The sequence below is a fragment of the Sitophilus oryzae genome, unplaced genomic scaffold (assembly GCF_002938485.1).
Source record: "Sitophilus oryzae breed Bouriz unplaced genomic scaffold, Soryzae_2.0 scaffold_1521_pilon_pilon, whole genome shotgun sequence".
Taxonomy (NCBI): Eukaryota; Metazoa; Arthropoda; class Insecta; order Coleoptera; family Curculionidae; genus Sitophilus; species Sitophilus oryzae.
Window position 1 is genome coordinate 2,323,063 of NW_022146194.1, and position 24,510 is coordinate 2,347,572.

The window sequence follows — 24,510 nt, forward strand, 5'->3', positions numbered from 1 at the left end:
GGGTCTGTAGACACCCACATTTCCTGTATTATCCATTTAGGATATCCTTCATAAAACCACCTACTCTAAATTAAAACACAATTGCCAAGTCTTAGAAGAGAGACTAAAAGTTAAGAATCATCCCGATGATTGATGAGTGTTGGGCCCACGCTCCAAAGGACCTACTCCACCCTCCTAACCTCACTCCCACATCCTGCGTTATCCTTTTAAGCCGCCGGCGTCGCCGTCCTCGGTGCATCAGCAGCAGCGTCCTGCAACAGGCGCCGCCACCTCGGGAGTTTGCGACGCGCACCGCCAGAGGGCCGCGTCGCCTCCGCCAGACGCTAGTGCAACGCCGACCGTGTCACAGTTTAGATCGCACCGGTGATACGGTACCGCCACCAACGATTACTATTCTGAGGCTAGTAGCGGGTGGGTGAGACGAGGAGTGCGTGCGCGTCTGCCGCCGGTACTTTTTTTGTAATATTAGATAATATTTTGGAACGCGAAAAAAAAATTGGAAAGTTCATTTTTTTCTTCTGGATTTGGTAATAAAGTGGAAGTGTTTTATTTGTGTCACGTTTGAGGGAGTTGTTTTAATTTTACTTGGAGTACTCGCCTTATAAAGGTACAAAATAAATTTTGAAAGGAAAATGATGAGTAGTGTTAAAGAAGTCTAGTTTATATTTTCAAAAAAAATTGAAAGCAGGATTCGAGTAAAAAAATTGAATTGAGCTCGGCAGGAAATTTAAATTTTTCGTAAATTTGTTTCAGATTTTTTAGACGGTCTGTTTTCTAAAAAAATATTTTTTTAATAATTTAAGCACTAAAAAATGATATTTAGTGCTTAAATATAATTAATAATTTAAGCTTTATATAATTATTAATTTAAACACTAAATGATATTTAGAACATGGTCATGCGGTTTTTTTCTTCTTCTGGAATTTTTGTTGGATTTGAAAATAAAGCGGAAAATGGCAAAAAAAGTAATTGTGACTTTACTGAAAGAAATCGTTTTAACTTTATTTGGAGCACTTACCTTAAAATAAAAGTACTGAATTAAATCTGTAAAGGAAAATGAAGTTACACAAAATACTTTGGTAGTATTCTCTTCAAAAAATTGACAGAACTGCATCAAATTCAAAACGATTCAAGTCAGATTTTGATTCAAGTAAAAAAACTGATTTAAGCTTGCCAGGAACTATCAACCACTTTCAAATTTGTACAATTTTTTGTATTATTGTTTTAGTAGGTTTTCCGAAAAAATGTATCAATCTATTGGAAATTTCTGTTTTTTTGTGATGAGCAAATACAAGACTCTTGCACTCTGCAAGTCAAAAATCGGAAAACACTATTTGCAACCAATTAGAACTTTAATTTTGATCAAATAATTAACTTTTTTTATCATATTTATCTATTTGAATGCTTAAAAACATGAGCGCCTTAACTAGTGTGATATAAATACAGGACAGGGAAATCTTGCATGCTGGGTCTTGGTCTTGCATAAGTCTTGCACTGGTCTTGCTTTTTGTGCAAAATCAAAACCGAGAGCGCAAAACCAAGTTCAGTCTCGATCATCACTATACTTACAGTTGGGGGTTGGAATCTTTTGTGTTATAATAGGAAAATAAAACCCTAATTCACTACAATACACCAAAACACTTTACATTTCATACACTGGACGCGCGCTGATCACGATACACCAAAACACTTTTTTAAAACACTTTAGTGATTTAAAATGTTAGTGTCACCAGTAATTCACCACTTAGTGTTTTATTATACTGTACTCTTTTTACTCCAGGAAGTTTTTTAGTCAATTGTTAGTTAATTTGGAGTAATTTTATTACAAAAATGTACTGTGTAGCTATTAAAAAAAATAGATTTATTTTTCTGCAATTTTTCTTCATTATTACTTGATATCTGAAAAAAAAATTAATACACATTCTTTAATATTTTTTTTTCAAACGTCACAAAAGTATTAATTTTTGCCACGCGATTGACAAAATAAAAAAAGTCATTTTAACGCCTAGGCATTAAAGTAAAGCACTTTTACGCCTAAGCATAAAAGTACGAAAATATATTATTAAACTGACATAAAGTGTCAAATTCAACGAGCGTAACCATAGTTTCTCGATATATAATTACATACAAGGTATTACTTTTAAATCTTTTTATATTATTTGGAACGTTTGAAATTGTTTAAAAAAAGTATTTGTGGCGTTTGAAAAAATAGCATGTTCTATTCCGAGTAAAAATGACTTTTTTTTGCCACGGATGTATATGTCAAAAAATGTCAAACGTACAGCCTCGCCACAAAAAGTGTCATTTTTACTCCTAATAAACAATTATACAAAATAGTATCTGGAAAATATAACGAAACAAATTATAAAACTAAAAAAATAAAATGTTTATTTCAGTTTAAAAATTTCATAGAAGTACTTCAAAAATCAGTATGAAATTTATGAATTGAATTGTCATTTCTGTCAACAATTTCTATTAGGTAGTTCATTGGAATCCATAATGTGAGACACTTAAAATGAATTCTAATTAGTTGTCAAGTCGATTCAGTAAAATCCAAACTAAAATTCAATAATCAAGTCAAGGCTTGTACTATCATTATTTTATATCAAACAGCTGATTATCTTTACTTTTTTTCCAGACTTTTTTTTAAATATATTTAACTCGAAATAGAAAACTCGTCATTCAATCAAATTCTTAATAAAAGATTATTATCTAAATATATATCAAAAACGAGTTAATCACAAGTAATACAATGCAGTTAATCTAGTCAAGATAAAAATGCTTTCAAATTATTTTTAATTAATATATTTTTCCTTAAACTGGGTATAAAAAAATTATGAATTTTCAATACTTGAAATACTGCATTTTTTTATTTTTTCAATTTTTATTCTTATTCTTTCAATTTATATTGATCTTGCTGATAAGTTGTCCTTTTTAACAATTTTTTTTATTTGTTTTTATCAGTATTCAAATTGTAATAAAGGTATTTTTCTACTTTATTCGATAGAAAATGACACTCTGAATAGAATGACATATAATATGTGACCTTTTGACATTTTCATGATTTATTTTCCATGGTAGTGTTAACAACACTATTTTTTCATCGAGGAGCCTTGGAAAAATAGATTTGATCGTCTAATGTTTTTCGTGTCTTGTCCTGGCCGGTTAAAAGATGCCCAAATCGTATTTTTAATCATATCTCAATTTTTTCAAATGGAACGAGGGTGGCTCATTAGTATATCTGGAAAAAACATTTTTTTAAGAATAAATTGGTACCACCGACTTGATATTTCGAGTCAAAATGTCGTTAAGAACCGCATGTTACAATTTCAAATAAACCTTATGCGAAATGTCAAAAGTTGACATGTGATTATTGACATTTTATTCAGAGTCTCATTTTCTATCAATTAGAGTAAAAAAATACTGAGGGTGCCATTTAAAAATCAAAAGTTGTATTCATTACCAGTGAAACAGGAAGTGACCGAAAACAATTGAATTCGCCAGTCAATCCTAATTTATGTCAAATACTAACAAACCAAATCTCGTTTTTTTATCTGAAAAAATGAAAAAGCTATAGGGTGAGCCACTTTTGAGAAACACCTGGTATTCAAAAGAACGCAAAGTTCGACAACTATATTTAGAACAAACTTAGGTAGTGAATACCATACTAGTCAAAAAGCAAAGCGAATTTAAGTTTACTTTGTTTTTTGACTATTTACTAGCAGCTGCCCGTAACCTATCTCGAATTTATGATCAGAGCCTATCAATATAGCAGCTGACTGAACATTTGATTTTCAATTTTAATATCAAACATTCAAAGCTACCAAATTCGTATTACAATTTAAAAAATGATGGTTCCCTATTGATGACAATCTATTTTTACAGAACAGGAATAAGCATCATCACTGACCTCCAATCACATCCAGGAGAAACTAAAGAACGACCACACACCATCATCCCCCATCCTAGCCACCGACAACGATGTGACTTCAGCCACCAACGACCATCGACCAATCATCTCCCATTCCCCAAAACGATGGTGGCGCCACAAGCGCGACCTTCCCCCACAATGACCACCAGTTACTTGGACAAGGCCAAATTGGTACTGCCCTCCCCCACCCAGTAACACGTCTCTCCTCCGACGATGGTTACTCCAGAAAAATGCTTATGGTTTTCGTTATTCCTCCTGCTATCCTGGATCGCCATCGCCTGTTTCGGCTTCCCCATCGATGAAGACACTATGGTACTACCCCCCAGACACTACCAAGGCGAAATAGACGCTCTGGTGTTCGAGGAATTCCCCAAAAGAACTGTAACGCGACTCCATCGGGCGGCTAGAGTCAAAAATTCGCGTTCTCGGTCAAAATGCGTGCAGGAACACGTTTCCTGGAAGGCGTTCAACGCTCCAATCGTGCTCAGAGCGAAGGCGCAGAGTTTTCAAGGGACTAGAAGCAAAAAGAAGTCGTACAAAGTGCAGTTCACGGTGAAGGAGGTCTACAAAAACGCGTCGTACCCTATTCACGACATCGTGATGGTGAAGTTCGCGAATTTGACGGGGGACTGTAGGAAGGATAATAAAAAGCGGGGGAAGCTAGTCAAGGCGAACATTAGAGTGCACGGGGAGTACTTTCTGTTCCTGAATTTCGCCGGGGACAGGAAACTGATGGCGGTTAGTCAGCCGGAGAGTGCGGAAGGTAGAAACGTGAAAGGGATTAGGAGAGTCATTCAGAAAGTGTGCGCTACCAATTTTGGTAAGTCTTATTTAAATTATATTTTAACCTTGTATATATATTTAAGGATTTTACTAAGGTTTGTTTTGAAAAGTACTATACAGGGTCCGGCAATAGTCCGTCGGGCATCTGTAGCTTCTATAATAAAAACTTAGGATTTTTTTAAGTGCAGACCTAAAATATGTACTAGGATGAATTTCAGGAAAATATTTTAACTTTAACAGGGTGATTCAAAAAAGTGTGAGTGGATCGGGATGACCTTTTTTAAATAGAACACCCTGTATATTATTTCATTCTTGGCTTCCTTTCAGATCACTTTACATAATCCCAAAATATGAGTAAATATATTTCGATACTTTCAGAGATATTAATAAATAAATAAAAATATATACACTCCTTGACAAAATTATCGCACCACGGCTTATTTCTTTAAGAAAATAATAAATATCAATTAAAACAGGAGTTTTTTTTGCTCGTGCGAAAAACAGAGCTGGACAAAAACAATGCTTACACTTTATTTTGGTGTTTAAGGTCAATTTTTTCTGAATTATTGAAATTACAGTTGAGGGTTGGAACCTTTGGTGTTATACAGCAGAATAAAACACTAAATCACCACAATACACCAAAACACTTTTACTTTTACACTGGACTCGCGTTTCACTAACCATGTTAGCATCATCAGCAGATGATTATAGACATCAGTTTATAATAATCTGCTAATCATCAATTTAATAACGCGCGTCCGGTGTATTGTGGTGATTTAGTGTTTTACTCTGCTTATTGAAATTCCTTATTTTGCATTTTTCCCTACATGTACCTAAGGCAAACAATTTCAGTAAGGTGTCTTTAAGGTGGTATTAAAAAATTACGGTTGTGAAACATAAACCACTCCATCTTTTGAGTATGGATAGAGCGTCACGTCATTTGACTGAAAATGAAGCTTTCCAAGCAATAACTTTAGTTGGAGAAGGTCGAAGTTACCGTTATGTGGCTGACGTTTTAGGCGTGAATCACACAACGGTTATAAGAGCTGTGCAGCGTTTTCGGGAGACCGGAACTTATACAAGAAAACCAGGACAAGGACGACAGAGAGCTACTTCTCAAAGAGATGACAATTTTTTGCGCCTCAATGTTCTAAGAAACAGAACATCTACCAGCCGTAGCTTAAACAATTTGATTAGGGAAGTACGCCATATCAATATTTCAGATCGAAGACGCCTCCATGAAGCGAACAGTTAGAAGACGCCTCCATGAAGCGAATTTAAGTAACCGGCAACTAGACCTCTCCTCACCAGACAACACCGTGTCAGTCGTTTAAGATTTGCAAGACAATACTCGGGATGGAATTTAAATGACTGGAGGCGCGTCTTGTTTACAGACGAGACGAGAATTGGATTGCGATGACCAAGCGGTCATTGTAGAGTCTGGAGAAAAGACGGTGAACGATTTGCCCAAGCATGCATATCTCCAAGGGAACCATTTGCTGGAGAAAGTCTTATGTTTTGGGGAGGCATCGAATACGATGCCTGTACGGAGTTAGTGCCTCTACCTAGACCTGATGCCCTTAATGGACGCAGATATGTGTTGGAGATCCTTGAAGAACATGTAGTTCCATTTGCGCCGTTCATAGGAGCGGATTTCTTACTAATGCATGTTAATGCTCGGCCTCACGTGGCTTTGGATGTTATGCAATACCTTAATGACGTGGGCACACGTGGGAATTACAACTTTAGACTGGCCTCCACGCGGCCCCGACATGAATCCAATAGAACATGTCTGGGACATGTCAAAAAGGCGTATTCGGCAAAGAAATCCTCCTCCCAGAACATTAGCTGAACTGGAACAGGCTGCGCGTGAGGAGTGGGAAAACATTCCACAGGAAACTTTTCAAAATTTGTTAAGAGGAATGCCACGAAGACTTCAAGCGGTTATTGCAGTTAGAGGTGGCAACACACGATACTAATAGTGCATTACGGTTGTTCTTGGGGCTATTGTTTTATTTTTGTATTGAATTTGAGATTATTAAAAATCTATTTTTCCCCTAAAAATGCATTTAGTTAGTTAAATATCGTTTTGTTGAATAGAATATGATGCTTTTTTGCTAATAAATAATGCACAGTTAACAATGTTAATTATTCAATTTTTTTTATTTCTCTTAAAAAAAGTAAATCTTTAAAAGCTAAGTGGTGCGATAATTTTGTCCAAGAGTTTATATTTTTCGGCCTTTCTTAAAAAATTACAGTTGAGGGTTGGAACCTTTGGTGTTACACAGCAAAATAAAACACTAAATCACCACAATACACCAAAACACTTTTACATACACCAATACACCAAAACACAAAAATGTTTTGGTGTATTGTGGTGATTTAGTGTTTTATTTTGTTTTTTTTTTCTTATAAAAGTTATTAAAAATACAAGTACTGTCCTGAAATCAAAACTTTATTAGGCATTTACTTTAGATGGTCTATACTTACTTTACTGTAAATATCGTATTCTTAAATCATACAGGGTGTTCAAAATTCTACGCCAAACTTAATAAAATAATATCTGTCAAACCGTTAAAATTTTTGAAATACTCTAAATACAAAAAAATTGCATTTTTTAATTCTACATCTAATAAAGATATAATATACAGCGTGTTCAATTAAAAAAAAAGAAAAAAATTATTTCATATTTTAGTTTCGCAAAGAATTTTGGATACCCTGTATGGTTTAAGATTACGGTATTTATAGGAAAGTAAGTACAGACCAACTATAGTACATACCTAGTATAGTTTTGATATCAGGATATTTCTGATATTTTTAATAATTTTTTTAATAAAGTTTGAAGAATAAGGCTTTTTAAAAACGCTTTTTTTTATTTATTTATTAATATTTCTGAAACTATAGAAACATATTTAATAGTATCTTAGGATTATGTAAAGCGATCAGAAAGGAAGCCAAAAATGCAATAATATACAGTGTGTTCCATTTAAAAAAAGTCATCCCAACCCACTCACACTTTTTTGAACCACGCCCTATTAAAGTTAAAATATTTTCCTAAAATTCATCCTAGTATATATTTTAGATCTGCACTTAATAAAAGTTTTTATTATAGGAGCTACAGATGCCCGATACACTATTGCCGGACACTGTAGTCTCAAGGTCTTCACCATACACGTTGAGGAATATCTGAAAGCTTGGACTACACAGTCTAAAGCTTGAGAAAAAACTGTCTTGTGTGTGGCTTCCTTTACTTTTTGAGTGTCTTATTTGAATTATTACCTTGCGTATTCAAATTATTTTCATTCAAATTTTAAATTAGTCATACTGTAATTGAGAAGAATTTTTATATTTCACTAAATATGAATGATGAATATATAATATTTGAACAAATATCATTTAATAAACTTTTCCTAAAATATACCTAAAAATTTGATAATACATAATTTTAATTACTAATTGTATCAATATTTTATTGGGATAAAACAATACATGAGCTCAAATAGTGTGTGCTAATATTAGTATATGTCAATATTAACAAATAATAATACTTATTTTTTGTAATATTGTGAAACAATAAATGTTTTCATGCCAAATAGGATTTGTATCGAATTGTGCTGACAAGAAACATTTTTTAAATTAGTAGTAATTAAAATTTATAAAGTTATTATTATGAATAGTTATTTTTTAAATAATAGGTAGATTGAATGAGTAATCTTGCAAAATACAACTGTGAATGGAAAAATTTGTTAATGTTAATTTAAATAAAATAATCTAAACAATTCAAAGCAATATATCTATAGTTATATCGGGTGTCTTTTAAAAGTGTCTCACCCCTATAACTTTTTTATTTCTTTACATAAAAAGACAAGATTTTGTGTGTTAGTATATGACATAAATCAGAATTGATTGACATATTCAATTATTTTCGGCCACTTCCTCCAATCTTAAACTTTTGAGTTTTAAATTGTACCCTCTGTATTTTTTTACATTATTTACTTATAGTAATTTCCGTTGAAACAGCAAGTGATCAAAACTATTTGAATACGTCAGTCAATCCTGATTTTTGTCATATATTAACATACCAAGTCTTGATTTTTTTATTTGGAAAAATAAAAAACTTATAGGGGTGAGCCACTTTTATGAAATACCTACCTGGTATTTATATCAGAAGGAATATAATTTTATTTTACGATTTTCTAATTAACTTTTTTTCGTAAAATGATTACTGGAAAATTATTATTACAAATAAGTAATAAAACAACTGCACCCAAAAAACGAAAGTCCAGTAAATGCCAATATAACACTCAGTCGAGCTGTAAGTGTTCTAACTTAAGTGTTGTGTATAATAATAAAAATATTTATTTAATAATTGATACGGGTTAAATAAAAATAGATTAGCTCTTAAACAATACAGGTACAATAATAGGTACCTAATAAAAAATGTCTGGTCGTATATTTGTTTACGATTAACTATGTGTACTTCCAGGAAAAAAAACACATGTATATTGCTGTATGTTTTTTTATTTTAATTAATATTTTAATTTTTAATTGAGTTACCACAAAACTCAATAAATATTTATACAGGGTGGTTCAAATTGTATTCGAGAAACGACAGCATTTACTACCACTAAAAATAGGAAAAAAAGTTCGTATAAATGTATGTCCTAAATTGCTTGGTTTCGTTAGATACAGGATGTACAAGTTTCATTTTTATTTCGTTTTTTTCCAAATAATTTCTGGGCCCGTATTCTGTAACTTTGACATAAAAACGTTACGCTTTCAAAGCGGTGAGCGCAAGTATTCGATCAGCGAAACGCAAGGCAGTCGATTTTGGTATTCTCGTTGCCATGCGAATCGTGTTCTGGATACGCGTTGAGCACATATTGGCAACATCACAATGTCTAATGTAGGTAATAGTCAAAAGTTGATAACTGACGCATGTAACAATGAAAAATGTCAATGTTACGTGAATTTCATAACCTATTGTTGAGTTATGTCAAGCTATTTTTCTATGGATATGTCATTATTCTTATTATACGAGGGAAGTGTTGAAGTCGCTTCTCAGCATTTTCGATGTTTTGAACAATATTTATAGCTGCCAAGTCGTAAATTATCAATTACTTATTGAGGAATTGATAGAAGAAGTAGTAATTTTCACTAAAGAGCAAGATAACGCACAAAATCACAATTTTTTCGATTTTCACTGACAGTTCGACAAGCAAAACGATCCTTTAAGGCAACCGTTTTCAAAGCGCTCAGCGCAATCAGTAAAGACGCTAAGCGCGTCAGATGAGAATACCGAAATCGTTAATTAAGTGCGCGCTCAGCGAAAATTAACGTCATATACGCTGAGCGTCTAAAAGCGCTTAGCGTTTTCAAAGTTACAGAATACGGGCCCTGCACTGTTGTCATTATTTGGATGAAAATAGGTGTCTGGGTATTTTTTGGCATGAGAAATTCATGAAAGTTGCATACACATTGTGAGAATGAATGCAATATATCTCGTAAACAGTAAAAAAAGTTACACATCAATTTGATAGTTTTTTTTATGCTCTTTACTCTGCTTTTAAAAACTTTGCGACAGTTGCGTTTGAGTGACTTTGGCGCCCTCTAACTTTGTCCCCGTAGGTTTTAGAGGTTCTTTAGTTAGAAATGAAAATGTAGAGAATTTAATTCTCTTCATTTTTTGTTCCATAACATTTTCTGTGGGATCTACGGTTCACCCAGAAAATCGAATTCAAAATTTTTTGACTTTTTCAAAAACGGTGGTGTAGGGGGATACGAATTTTCAAATTTAAGCTTTTTCAGTATGGTAAAGTATGAGGGTGGGGGGGGATAAATTTATGGGTGTCAAAGGTGCCAGATTGACTGTACTACATAAATTATTTAGAAAAAATCGAAATAAAAATAAAACTTCTACACCCTGAATCTCCGAAACGAAGCATTTTAGGACATAAATTTATACGAACTTTTTTACATATTTTGATCTGCAGAATATGCTGCCTAAGTTTCCCGAATGCAATTGGGACCACCCTATATATTGTTATTGTTATTTTCAATCAAATTAATAGAAAAATTAAAATTTCTCGCTGTATCTTCAGATTTAATTGATATGTTTGTTGATGTGTAATAAGTTTAATTATTTATGCAATCAGTACGTATTCTTTTCTACTTTTTTGATCTCATGCGTTTAAGTTCAAACGGGTCAAATCTTGGCAATACACACTCCTTGTTAGACGATTAAGCACATTAGATAATTAATTTATCACTATTTTTTTTACTCAAAATGCAACATAAATTCGTAAACATGAGAGAATCAAAGAAGGCGACAAATGTTATTAAGGCGATAAATGTTATTTCAAAGAGATTTGAAATAACATTTTATCTATACATGGTCAATCTTAAATAAGTGAAGAAAATTCCAATATTTTGATACTAGAGCAAAAAAAAACAGAAAAAAGTGGTTCTCAAAATTTAAGCCAAAAATAATTTTTGATTCTCTAAATTTTCAAAAAAAGTACCTCTTATTTGAAAAACGGCAAAAAGGAAACAAATCTTTTATCGAAATGTACCAGCCCTGAAAATATGTGCACTTATTTAAGACTCACCCTGTACATGTAGTAATTTGACATACAGGGTGCGTCTCAAAAGTAGTTCACCCCTATAACTTTTAATTTTTTCTGATAAATAACGAGATTTGGTATAAATTAGCATTGATTGACGTATTCAATTGTTTTCGGTTACTTCCTGTTTCACCAGAAATGACTACAACTTTTGATTTTCAAATGGCACCCTTGGTATTTTTTTTACTTTATTCGATAGAAAATTGCACTCTGAATAGAATGACTTATCATATGTCAACTTTTGAAATTCTCGCTTAAAAAAATCGTATTTTAACTTTCAATCTAGAGTGCCATGGCTGTGTTAAAAACACTAGTTTTTAATCAAGGAGCCTTGAAAAAATAGATTTGATCGTCCAATGTTTTCCGTGTCTTGTTCTGGCCCGTTAAAAGATGCCCAAATCGTATTTTTAATCATATCTCAATTTTTTCAAATGGAACGAGGGTGGCTCATTAGGATATCTGGAAAAAAACATTTTTTACGAATAATTTGGTACCACACACTTGGTATTTCGAGTCATATTGTCGCTACATTTATGGCTATGGCAAATTTAAATGATTTTTTTTAATTGAAAATGTCAGAAGTTGACATATGCTATGTCATTCTATTCAGAATGTAAGTTTCTATCAAACGAAGTAAAAAATACCAAAGATGTCATTTAAAAATCAAAAGTTGTAGTCATTTCTGGTGAAACAGGAAGTGACCGGAAAGAATTGAATACGTAAATCAATCCTAATTTATGTCATATACTAACATACCAAATCTCGTTTTTTTATCTGATAAAATAAAAAAGTTATAGGGGTGAGCCACTTTTAAGACGCAACCGGTATACCGGGTTGGGTTACTTTGAGTCCAATATTGTCGTCGTTGTCGAAGATGCCAAAAAAAAGTTGTATTAGTAGTATAAGAAAATAAGTTACAAAAATAATAGACACTCCCTTATAATAAATTGTGACAAAAAATAAAAATATATCAAGAAAACATGAAAAAGGTCAAAAAGAACTAAAATCAGTCTTAGTTAAGGAAAAAAATTATTTGTTGATTATAATATTCATTTAGAATAAATATATTGAAAGATAATATTTACTGAAAACAGCTGATTCCGACCAAATATACATATTATTTTATTTAATCTTTTACAGAATTTTACGATAACTGTGTGTGAAGAAGTGTAAACATTGCAAAATCTATTAGTATTATAGAAATTATTTATTAATAACATATTGAAACATAAATAGGTTATGAGCGTTACAATATATCTACACAATGTCTCTTTTTTTCGTCTTACCATACTGACCTTAACATCGTTCGCCATTTAAAGTATAGCATTATTTTCGTAAAAACTCTGAAATCTATAAATCTATTGTTTTAACTCTGCTGGTAACCTAAAAGAGTTGGGGATTTAAGTAGTAAATCATCTAATTTGCGTAAGCTTCTTACAACGAACGTAGTCTAAGACCTATTTTAAATTTAAACGATATAAAACGAAATAAAAAAGAAATACTAATTGTCTGTATGAAAATTTATCTACATGTTACTATTGTATCACGTATCGATTACATACATGCCCTAAGGGAAACTATCAGCCGAACAAAAGAATACGAACTTCCACTAGCCATAGCCTTTATAGATTTTGAAAAGGCTTTTGACTCGATATATTCTAAGGCAATAATAGAGCCCTATCGAAACAAGGTAGTCAATACCTTGTTTCGATGGGGCTTTTATTATGCCTTTTATAGGAAGGCCTTATATAGAAACTCTTGCCAATATATACTAAGAAGCCAAAGCAAGAGTAATTATATATAAAACAATCCCGATATCCACAAAGCTATTTACAGCAACACTAGAAGAAATCTTCCATCAACTGGATTGGACCAACAAAGGATTAAAAATAGATGAAGAATATCTTAACCATATCTAAGATTCGCTGATGACATAGTCTTAATTGCCAATAGTCCTGAATACTGACTACAAGCAAAAATTAACGAACTAAATACAGCCAGCAATAAAGTGGATCTCAAAATAAATTTAGCAAAAAATAAAGTAATGTACAACGAACTAATGGACAGAAAACACATTCTAATAAATAACATAACACTGGAAATAGTAGTAGAAGAATATATATATTTGTGACAACTAATACACAGCTCGAGATCTCTACTACCAAAAATCAACAGAAGAAAGTTAGCATGGAGTACTTATGGAAGAAACTCAGTCATACTCAAATCTAGAATGCCACTTTATCTAAAGAAGAAAACAGAGAGAGAGAGAGAGAGGGGTATTTTTATAGAGCGCGTCAACAGCGAGGGTTTTTTAGCGCTCAATAATAAGCTTTAGTTAATATGAGGTTATTTTAAATTATTAGAAATTAAAGTTTTTCGTTATGTTGATACTGTCTAAGAATTCCATAACTTTATTAATCTTCGAAATGTTAAAAGGCGCGAAAATATTCTCATAGGTAACAGCATTAAAGAATCTAGACCTATGGGAGGCAACAGGTAAGCATTCAAAAAGAATGTATCTCATTGACATTAAATGATTGCATAAGGTGCATTTCGGAGGGGGTTCATTTCTGATAATATATGATTTGGTAAGATATGAGTGTCCTGTGAGGGTTCTAACAACTTTACCAAAAGATCCGCGTTCAAGAGAATATATATTTTGATACAGATGAAGAAGTGGCATATGTGATCTAAGTTTATTAGTTCCCTCGAGGATGTCCAATTCATTTTGAAGTATACAGCCGAACACTTTTTTGTGGAAATTTCTGAAATCGACAACGGATGGAGTTCCTTCAATATTATGTAAGAGCGTTGCCTTGTTAGCCACTTTGTCTGCTCGGTCGTTACCAGCAGTGTCAGAGTGTCCAGGAATCCACATAAAGTTAACATTGTAGTTTCTTTCAGTAAGTTTATTTACTAAATCTCGAATGCTGCAGGTTAGAGAGGAGTTTTTTGGAGTTTAAAGAAGCAATACTGTTGAGGGAACTAAGTGAATCAGATAGTATTAATGCTTCAATCGGTGGCATGCTCTGAATTTGGATAAGATCCTGATAAATAGCTGTGAGTTCGGGTGTTAAAATGCCAGAGAAATTAGGTAATCTGGTCAGATTTCGAGCCATCTATGTAAAAAAATATAGTCACGATATTTTTCGTCTAAGATTTGTATTAGACTAGATTTGTAAAGATATCTGGATGTTTCAGATTTTTTTAATTTACGTTCCATTTTTAAGTTCCATATTAACTGAAATAGGATACTTCCGTTGAGGGGGCATGGCAGTGTGTCGGAAAAAGTGGATACAGGGATATTAGGAATGTTTTGTTGGGAGGAAAAGAAGAAAACATTCGACCAATGTATACTACCTATCGCACAACGCTCATTGGAACAAAATATGCTGAGAATAACCGATAGAGTGGATACAAGAAAGACCTATAGAGTGGATACGACAAAAGGGCCCAGGTAACAGATGTCATCCACAGAATTAAATTCCACAAGTGGCAATGGATAGGACACCTGCCAAGAAGGACAGACAACAGATGGACCACAAAATGTACACCATTGTACCCACGAGGAATTAAGAGTCCTAGAAGAAGGTCAAACCTTAGATGGGACCATGATATTAGGAAATTAGAAGGTACAACTTGAGCCCGCATAGCCAACAATAGAAAACAGTGGACCCAATTACAAAGAGAGTACCTATCTGAATATGTGAGGGAGGCTACATCATAATTGGAAATGGTTGAGTAAGCTAAGAATGAATCTTTCATATGTATTATTTCTACAAGCACTTGTGCTACTTAAAAAAGATCTATATAAGGTATATTTTTCTTGATATTATTACTGTCTTTCTGTATACTTTATTATAAAAAAAATAAAATGGACAAGTTTCTGTTTCAAAACTTCGCAGTAAACGAGACAATGTATTATAAATGTTAAGATGTTAACTAGTGCTAACAGTTTTAGTATAATTTTATTCCAGAAATACTAAAATTTATTTTCTTTTCCTACACAAATATACAAAGAACAAATACAAGATCATGTACGAGTTTCCTGTACTAGGATTTAGTATGAAATTTTCCGGAATAAGGGGAAAAACTTCAAAAGAAGCACGCCATTATTTTTGCCCAACAAAAAAAACTGTTATGCATTTATAAACAAACAATTCAGATCAAATATTTTGTTTCTTTATCTTTAATATTGGTATATTTTGCGTTCAATGTATGTACTACATAATATCAGTTGAAAATAATGTTAAAAACCCATTGTCGTGTCAGTAAATACTTTGTATTTCTGCTTTTAGTAATGTTATTGATTTGGCATGGTTGTCATAGGTGTCAATAACTGACAAATTATCCTTGTATTGTAAGTAGAAATCTTTGGATAAAAAGAGTATAATGCTATCCATGAATTCATGCATGGTAGACGGAGGTGGGACCAGTGGCGGATATAGAAGGGGGTGCCCTTGGGGCCAGGCCCCCCCCCTAAAATCTGTAAATTGAGTTAAAAATTAGGTTTTGGGTTAAAAATGGCGTCCTAAAAACCATATTATTCTACATTACTTTTTATTTGGGCTCCCCTAAAATAAATTCCTGTATCCGCTCCCTGGGTGGGACCTTAAGGTATGGATCCTTGACAGTTCTGTTTGACGATTCATTTGAAACATCTGAATTTGATTTGAAATTTTGTGGGTTTGTAAGTCTTTACTGAGCTTATTCTATGTTATTTATTCTACAACTGCTGGTTGTTTAGAGGTAGTAAATCTTAAATCTAGAAGGAAATTGTAACAGAACTTAAATTAACAATGACACTATTGCGATTTGTCGAAAAAGAGTGATACAAAATAGTTGGTTGTGTAGCGTGCGGTAGATCTCGGTCAAAAATCGAGGGAAATCATGGAATAACTTTTCACTAGCAAGTGACTATCTACACTAATATATAAAATCCTTAAGTGACTGACATACTGATTAATCACGATACTGCTCAAACCACTCAACGTAAGAAGCTCAATTTTGGCATTCAGGTTGATTCTAGGGTGTAGAGATTCGATAAGAAGGGATTTTTCGAAATTCCAGTTCCAAGAGGGTGAAACCACCCCTCAAATATTACAATATTTTTTATTTAAAAAACGGTCAAGTTTTCGAAAAAACGCTTAAACACGTATATTTTATTTTGTTTTTTTACATATTTTAAGATTTTTTAAAAATGCATACAGGGTTTTTCGAAAACTCTGGTCATCGATTAATCACGATCCTGCTTATAGCGCTTGACGTAAAAAGCTGATTTTTGGAAAACGGATTGACTTTAGGGTGTAGAGGTTCGATAAGAAGGGATTTTTCGAAACTCGAATTCTAAGGAGGTGAAACTATCCCTCAAATATTAAAATATTTTTTATTTAAAAATCGGTGAGTTTTTCGGAAAAACTCTTAAACACGTATATTTTATTTTGTTGTTTTACATATTTTAAGATTTTTTAATATTTTCTAATAATTTTTAAATAATCACGATACTGCTTAAACTGCTTGACGTTTAAAGCTGATTTTTGGCAAACGGATTGACTGCGGGGTGTAGAGGTTCGATAAGGAGGGGTTTCCCGAATCTCAAATTCCAAGAGGGTGAAAACGCCCCTCAAATATTACAATATTTGTTATTTAAAAAACGGTTAGTCTTTCGGGAAAACGCTTGGATAAGCATAATTTATTTGGTTTTTTTACATATTTTGAATTTTTTTAAAAAAATCATACAGGGTGTTCCAAAAAATTGGGTAATTTCTTAACCACGATTCTGCTTAAACTGCTTGACGTAAAAAGCTTATTTTTGGCAAAGGGATTTTTCGAAAGTCAAATTCCAACGAGATGAAACTACCCCTCAAATATTACCAAGTTATATAATAATATGGCCATATTGTTTTTTCTCATGCTGACATAAATGTGAGAAAATTTTATCCAGTTTGTACGTTAATGGAAATTCTTGCTTTGCTTTATCATCACCATTGCAAATGATTAATTCGACGCGAACGAAGTCGCTGGTACACGCTAGTATCATATACATACGTGTAGTAAACCTATCATTTATGAAATTCACTTAAAATTGTAATCTGTTTTGATATTGCATTTTATTATTTGTATTAATACTATAGAACATAGAACTCATCTGATTGAGTGGTTTTATTGTATTTATCAGATAATACTTAAAAAAAGAAAATATATCGCATATAAAACAATGCATGTAAATAATTATCTCTCCACAGTTGAACTATTTTGTTGTCAAGTGATCGAACAAAATAACAATTTTCGATTTTTTTTAATTCTCTATTATTTAACAAAATGTGACGTGTATCGGGGAATCTAGGAGACTTAATACCCATTGAAGTGTTCCTCGTAACAATAAAAACACTTTATATCGTAGGCGCCAAAATTCTTATAATTAATTTTATCAAAGGATTTAAGTTTTTATTCTCATTATTACTCAACAATAAATATTGTCAATGCACATATTTTATTTTTTTCTGGATATAGATAGATAATTCGAGACAATTGAGTATGTTATAATATTTTTATTATTTTCTCTATTTTTATTTGATAAGATTTAGTTACATATTTTAAATCTATACTAATATATAAAATCCTTAAGTGACTCACTGATTAATCACGATCCTGCTCAAACCACTCTAAGAAGCTCAATTTTGGTATACAGGTTGATTCTAAGGTGTAGAGGTTCGGTAAGAAGGGATTTTTCGAAATTCCAGTTCCGAGGGGGTGGAACCACCCTCAAATGTTACAATATTTTTTATTTAAAAAACAGTCAAGTTTCCGAAAAACACTTAAACACGTATATTTTATTTTGGGTGTATACAGGGTGTTTCGAAAAATCTGGTCATTGATTAATCACGATCCTGCCACATCCTGCTTAAAGCGCTTGACGTAAAAAGCTGATTTTTGGAAAACGGATTGACTTTAGGGTGTAGAGGTTCGATAAAAAGGGATTTTTCGAAACTCGAATTCTAAGGGGGTGAAACCACCCCTCAAGTATTAGTATATTTTTTATTTGAAAACCGATGAGTTTCTCGGAAAAACTCTTAAACATGTATATTTTATTTTGTTGCTTTACATATTTTAAGACTTTTTCAAATTTTATACAGGGTGTTTCATAAAATATGACCATAGAGGTAATCACGATTCTGCTTAAACTGCTTGACGTTTAAGGCTGATTTTTGGCAAATAGATTGACTGTGGGGTGTAGAGATTCGATAAGGTGGGGTTTCTCGAATCTCAAATTCCAATAGGGTGAAAACGCCCCTCAAATATTACAATATTTGTTATTTAAAAAACAATTAGTCTTTCAGGAAAACGCTTGGACACGCATAATTTGTTTTGATTTTTTACATATTTTGAATTTTTTAAAAAAATCATAGAGGGTATTCCAAAAAGTTAGGTAAATGATTAATCGCGATTCTGTTTAAACTGCTTGACGTAAAAAGCTTATTTTTGGAAAACGGATTTTTCGAAAGTCAAATTCCAACGAGATGAAACTACCCCTCAAATATTAGCAAGTTATATAATAATATCGCCATATTGTTTTTTCTCATGCTGACATAAATGTGGGAAAATTTTATCCAGTTTGTATGTTAATGGAAATTCTTGCTTTGCTTTATCATCACCATTACAAATCATTAATTCGACGCGAACGAAGTCGCGGGTACACGCTAGTAAATTTATAGTTTTCTTATGGAAAGTTAAGTTTTGTTCTAAAAACTATCCCATTTATTGACAGAGGAAACTATCTAAAATAAAATAAAAACCCTCTATATGAATGAAATCGAATCTTGCTTTGGCTTCTTTGTATATGTTGGAGGCAGATGCCGAATTCGGCCTATGTCCGATATAATTAGACATATGGCGATATTGCGATATGGCGATTTGTCCATACTAAACTTGCCAGATGCGTGCAACTTCGTGGTTATACATAGTCTTTATATAACTTCTTTGCGGAGGGGGTTAATTTTTTTTTGGTATAATATAACAACAAAAAATTAAAACCCTCCGTATAGAAGTTGAAACCAATGCAATCAAAACTCTTCCGCGTAACCGTTATAATCGCAATATGTATAATTATTGTGGACATAGGCCGAATTCGGCATCTGCCTCCAACATAGATATTGGCAAGAGATTTTATATAACTTATGTCTGTTCCTGTGGTGCCCGGTGGCGTAGAGGTACCATTACGATAAAAAAAAGTAGTACAACAAAATATGATTTAATCTGCTGGTCTATAATAAAATATTAAAAATTGCTGATTTTTAAAACGTAGGTAAATTTTTTATACTTTTATTTCGCCACGTATACCTACCAATTATTACCAAATTCATGGTAACGCCTAAAAAGTTAGGTGGCATAATTGTATTATATATACGATATCCACATCTCGATATCCTTATAAACCAGGAGTTCTATCTGGGACTACTAATTCTTGTACTACTTTTTTTATCGCAATGCTACAGCGCTCGTCTAGCAATCTCAAGGTTGTAGGTTCGAATCCTACAGCCGGCATTTCATCAGCCAACTATTTTAATTAAAATAAAAATAGTTTGGGTACCTAGGTCGACTCAGCCTTAAATGAGTACTTGGGATTCACAATCCTGAGGTAATAAATAATAGACGGTTGAAGCGTAGTGCTATTAGCCACATTACCTTCTTTGTATACCGAACGGCTCTAGCATGGCAAGCTGTACCTTGCTACTCCCAAGACGTTAAATGCTATATACGGGAGCTATTATTATTATTATTATTATTATTATGTCTATTCCTTGTTTTGTTAGGGCTTCTATTATCAACTTAGGGAACGTTGAGTTGAAAGCTTTCTCAAAGTCTATAAACGCTATAACTAGTGGAACCATATTTTACTTTAAATGTTGGCAAATTTGATCTAAATGAATTAATAAAAAATATTATATGTGCGGGCTATATATCAGTGACTCTGTATGTACGGGGTGAGTCAAAACTACATGCTTTGTTTTACTCAACTGCTTTATCTGTCAGAATTCAAACCCCTTGTACGTTTAATCGTATCAATAAAAATACCTACAGATTTTTTTATTCTCAAAAGCGATATTCAAAAATTTGATATAGAGATATACATTTCAATGAATTGATATTTTAAGAATGGAATTATCGAATAATGTAACATTATTAATAAACTATGTACTTAAAATAAAACACGCGTTATCTTATCAGATATTATTTTAAATACCATGTAGAAGTTCGGGGAATCATAGAAGGAAACAAACAAGCCTCATAAGCCGCCAATAATTGCAGTCCACAGATTACAAATATTTAATTACTGGAATCATAAATATCGGTATTTTTTTCGATATATCGGATATCGGTATTCAACCAATCAAAAAACTATGAAGCAAATCATTAAGGCTATGTTTATTAAGGTTTCATTAATTATGTGAGAGAGGGAGAGGGAGAATATCACTAAATCTCTCACGAGTTCTCAACATCAGTTCGAATAAGTTAGTCAAAGAATGCCTAGAGAAGCTTAAGAAATTAGGCAAAGTTGATATAATCCTATGAAGTGCCGTGACGTCCTTGTTGCTCCAAGTGAAGCTAGTGTCGTCCGGAAAAAGACATATTTTACCACTGATGTTTATGTTAGCAATGTCGTTAATAAAAAGAAGAAACAAAATAGGGCCTAGTACTGAGCCTTGAGGTACTCCACATTCTATTGGCTTGCTAGAAGACAACGTGGTATTCACCCTCACAAGTTGACTTCTGTTGCTCAGATACGACTTAAAACCATTCGAGAGATGTTCCCCTGAACCCATAGTGCTGCAGTTTATTAATTATTATGATCTTATGATTTACACAGTCGAACGCCTTTGTAGAAACTGAGCCACAATAGACCCTCGCGGCCGCAGTGCAGTCAATACAATTACAATCGGAGATGGAGAACCCTGTAAAACCGTCTCAGATACTGGCTTTTGTCAAAGACTCTATAAGAAAGGGTGATACAATAGATCTAGATCTTATAAAAAAAATTCCAGCACTCTTCTCTTTTCTTCGATCAAACTTTAAGGCCAAGATTGATAAATATGATAAAATTTCACCGAAAAAACGAGATCGAAAAAGTTTATATTTGTGTCTTTCGATGTTGCCGCCCGTATGAGATAATAAACGCGGAGTCTGCTTTATTTTATGGGGAAATTCGGAATTGTGTACGTCTAAAATTAAAACAGCGGCGGCGGCGAGACTTTGTGTATATTGGCCTAAGTTGATGGACATCCACCGGGCCGCAGCCGAAAAAATGTGCCGCACAGGCGCCACGAATCGATCGCCAATCGCGATAAAGACGCCGAAATTCGGATTAAAAGGAAATTTACGATAAGCGGTTTAGAAGTTAATTTGCTTATTTAGATACTATCGCAACTCTAGATCGCGTATATACTTACGTGGATCAGTAAATACAGTAGATAATTCGGACACATATCGGGACATCTACCGCCGAATTGACAACATATCCGGATTCATTATCATTGTTACAGTGAAAGTCGGAAATTCAGTGATTGTTGACATTCACTAGGAAATGCTAGCAATTACGCATTGATCCAGTGAATGTGGTATTTAAAGAGATTTGTCGACTTTTCCTATTAATTTCTAACATTCACTATTGAAAGTAATGTTACTAAAGGTTGTTATTAGTAAATGTTACTAAAGGTTGCCAGTAACAGTTATTCTATTGTACAGGGCGAGTGTAGTGAGGAAGAATGTTGGAATGGAAGCATGGAAGATGGAAGTTAAGAAGACTCAATATTCAAGCTGATCCACATATCTTAAAATTACAATTTACTTCTTTAGTATATTTATTAAAAATTATAGAAAATAACGACATAACCTTCTAAATATTAAAAGGGAAAAGACATATACATATAACTAAAATATACTCAGCCTAATCTCCAAAAAGTGAAGCCCAAACAGTGAAAGAGAAATATGGAATTCTGCATAAGTCCATTTCACCCGGATATTCATTCAACTTACCTGAAGAAGTTTTCATTGGTCGGTGTTTTTAAAGGCAAGTGGTTGACTGATATTTCACCTAACCTTCAATTTTATTTATATTTTTATTATTTATAACACATTATCATGGAGTTGGAAAAATATCAAAAAATAGTTGGAAACAATAAACTAAACAAAATGACTCTTTTACGTGCACAAAAAAATATAATCCACACAGAACTAAAACAATAATCAATCGGAGTTTGGCGCAATCGCGGTTCAATCGATATCTGGGTGAAATAGACTTGTATTAATATGGAGCTGGGTTATGTTGTCTTTCTCTTACGGCACAGAAACTGCACACGGGGTTAAATAGGGAACCCTAAGTATATTTTAGTTATATGTATATGGGAAAACATAGTAAACAATTTAATGCATATAAAACAATAAAAAAAACATTCCTAAACATAAGATTATTTATTGGTACAAGGTTTTTTTAATAAAGTTCTTCATCGTGGACAAAAAAATTATTCCGCCCGAATTTTCTTCAACGAGGGTTATTCGTTTTTTCAAAACCGCGACTTCAAGCATATCAAAACGTTTTAATAAGTTCATAGTCATTAGGTTCCTTGATATCTTTTTCTCTTGCACGCTTAACTTTTGCTATGACCTCATTATATGGCAAAAATTAAACACAAGCACTATTACGTTCTTGCGAGGGCCTAGTTTACCTAATTTTTCAAAGAAAATTTCTTCCATAGGGAAAATACCGCACAGCACTTTTTACAACGATAACAAAACAATTATACATAACCACAAAAAACAAAGGGAATTTACGCCAGACGTTGCCAACGTTTACCCAATTTAATGTTATCCTTATATTGCCTATTATTCAACTTATTATCCTTATATTTTACAACATGTGGCATCCGCGTTAACTGAATCTTTCAAACTCACGGCTATCGTCCAGGGAATGCTAGCATTCACTAGTAAAAGTTGGTTTCAAAAATACCTAGCTGTTGAACTTTTACTGGCGTAGTTTTAGCAAATCAGTGAATGTGAGCTTTTACTAGTAATTGTTAACAATCACTGATTTTCAACTTTTACTATACCATCATCATCATTTTCAGCTTATTCAACCATTTCCAATCATGGTGTAGCCTCCCTCACATATTTAGATACTGTCTTTGTAGTTGGGCCCATTGTTGTCTAGTGGGGCTATGCGGGCCCAAGTTAACCCTGCTAATTGTCTAATATCATGGTTCGGTCTTATTCTAGGAATTTTAATTTCTCGTGAGTGCCATGCTGTAATTTTCGTGGTCCATCTGTTGTCCGTCCTACTTGCCGGGTGTCCTGCCCATCACCACTTGAGGGATTTGACTCTGTTGATGATATTTATTACCCGGATCTTTTGTCGTATCCACTCTATTCTTTTACGGTCTCTCTTGGTTATTACCAACATATTTCGTTCCATTAAGCGTTGTGCGACCTGCAATTTTCTTATGAGGTCCATTTTAAGGTTTATTCTCACTATACCTTCCATCTCAGCTCCCTTCCGTTTACATAAAATATTATATCAAATAAATGAATAGGACAATGCACACTATCCGTTCCGTTTCCCTTCCGTTCCATATCCTTTTCTTCCATACATTTTTTAGGCAGACGGACTGAACCGCATCGAAAACAGTGGTGTCAAATTCTTACATTTGTACCAGCTCTGTTAAAATTTTGATGATATTTATTTATTCTTTCACCTCTTAATTAAATCTATTACCTTTTTCAAAAGATACAAATTTTTAAAATAAAACTTTCGTAATGATATAAATTGAACGATAAAAAGTACGGAACTGATACGGAACGGAAGCTTACGTATACCGTAACGGAACTGATACGGAACGGAAGTCTTAGTGGTATAATTATTAGTGTCTCCTTGATCACTAGAAAATAAGATTCGTGCTTTATCCACGATGTGGATAATATGGATAATGGTACAAGTTAGTTTGTACGCAAAAAATTGGAACCTAAAAAAGAATTTAAAAACATGAAAAAGTTTCTAATGTTAACTGAAGCAGAGTGCTGTGAGTTGTTGGAAAGAAAAGGTCCAGAAAAGAATGATACTTTTTTATTTTCATAGACTGTGCTCGACTTGGCAGTATAGATAGATATGTTTCTTTTATCCAG

The 24,510-nt window shown here is 33.1% G+C and overlaps 1 protein-coding gene across 3 annotated transcripts in view; it reads left to right on the forward strand.

Annotated features, from left to right (window-relative positions):
* The first annotated feature begins 296 nt into the window (after window positions 1-296).
* The window catches only part of LOC115878739, a 133,414-nt gene continuing 109,200 nt past the window's right edge, over window positions 297-24,510 (forward strand). The window contains exons 1-2 of one of the 3 annotated variants that reach the window (XM_030895323.1): window positions 297-607; window positions 3,886-4,751. In XM_030895323.1, the coding sequence (XP_030751183.1) occupies window positions 4,145-4,751 (607 nt within the window). In that variant the 5' untranslated portion in view covers window positions 297-607; window positions 3,886-4,144. The remainder of the gene's footprint in view (window positions 608-3,885; window positions 4,752-24,510) is intronic. The other 2 variants (XM_030895325.1, XM_030895324.1) reach the window with 2 other exon arrangements.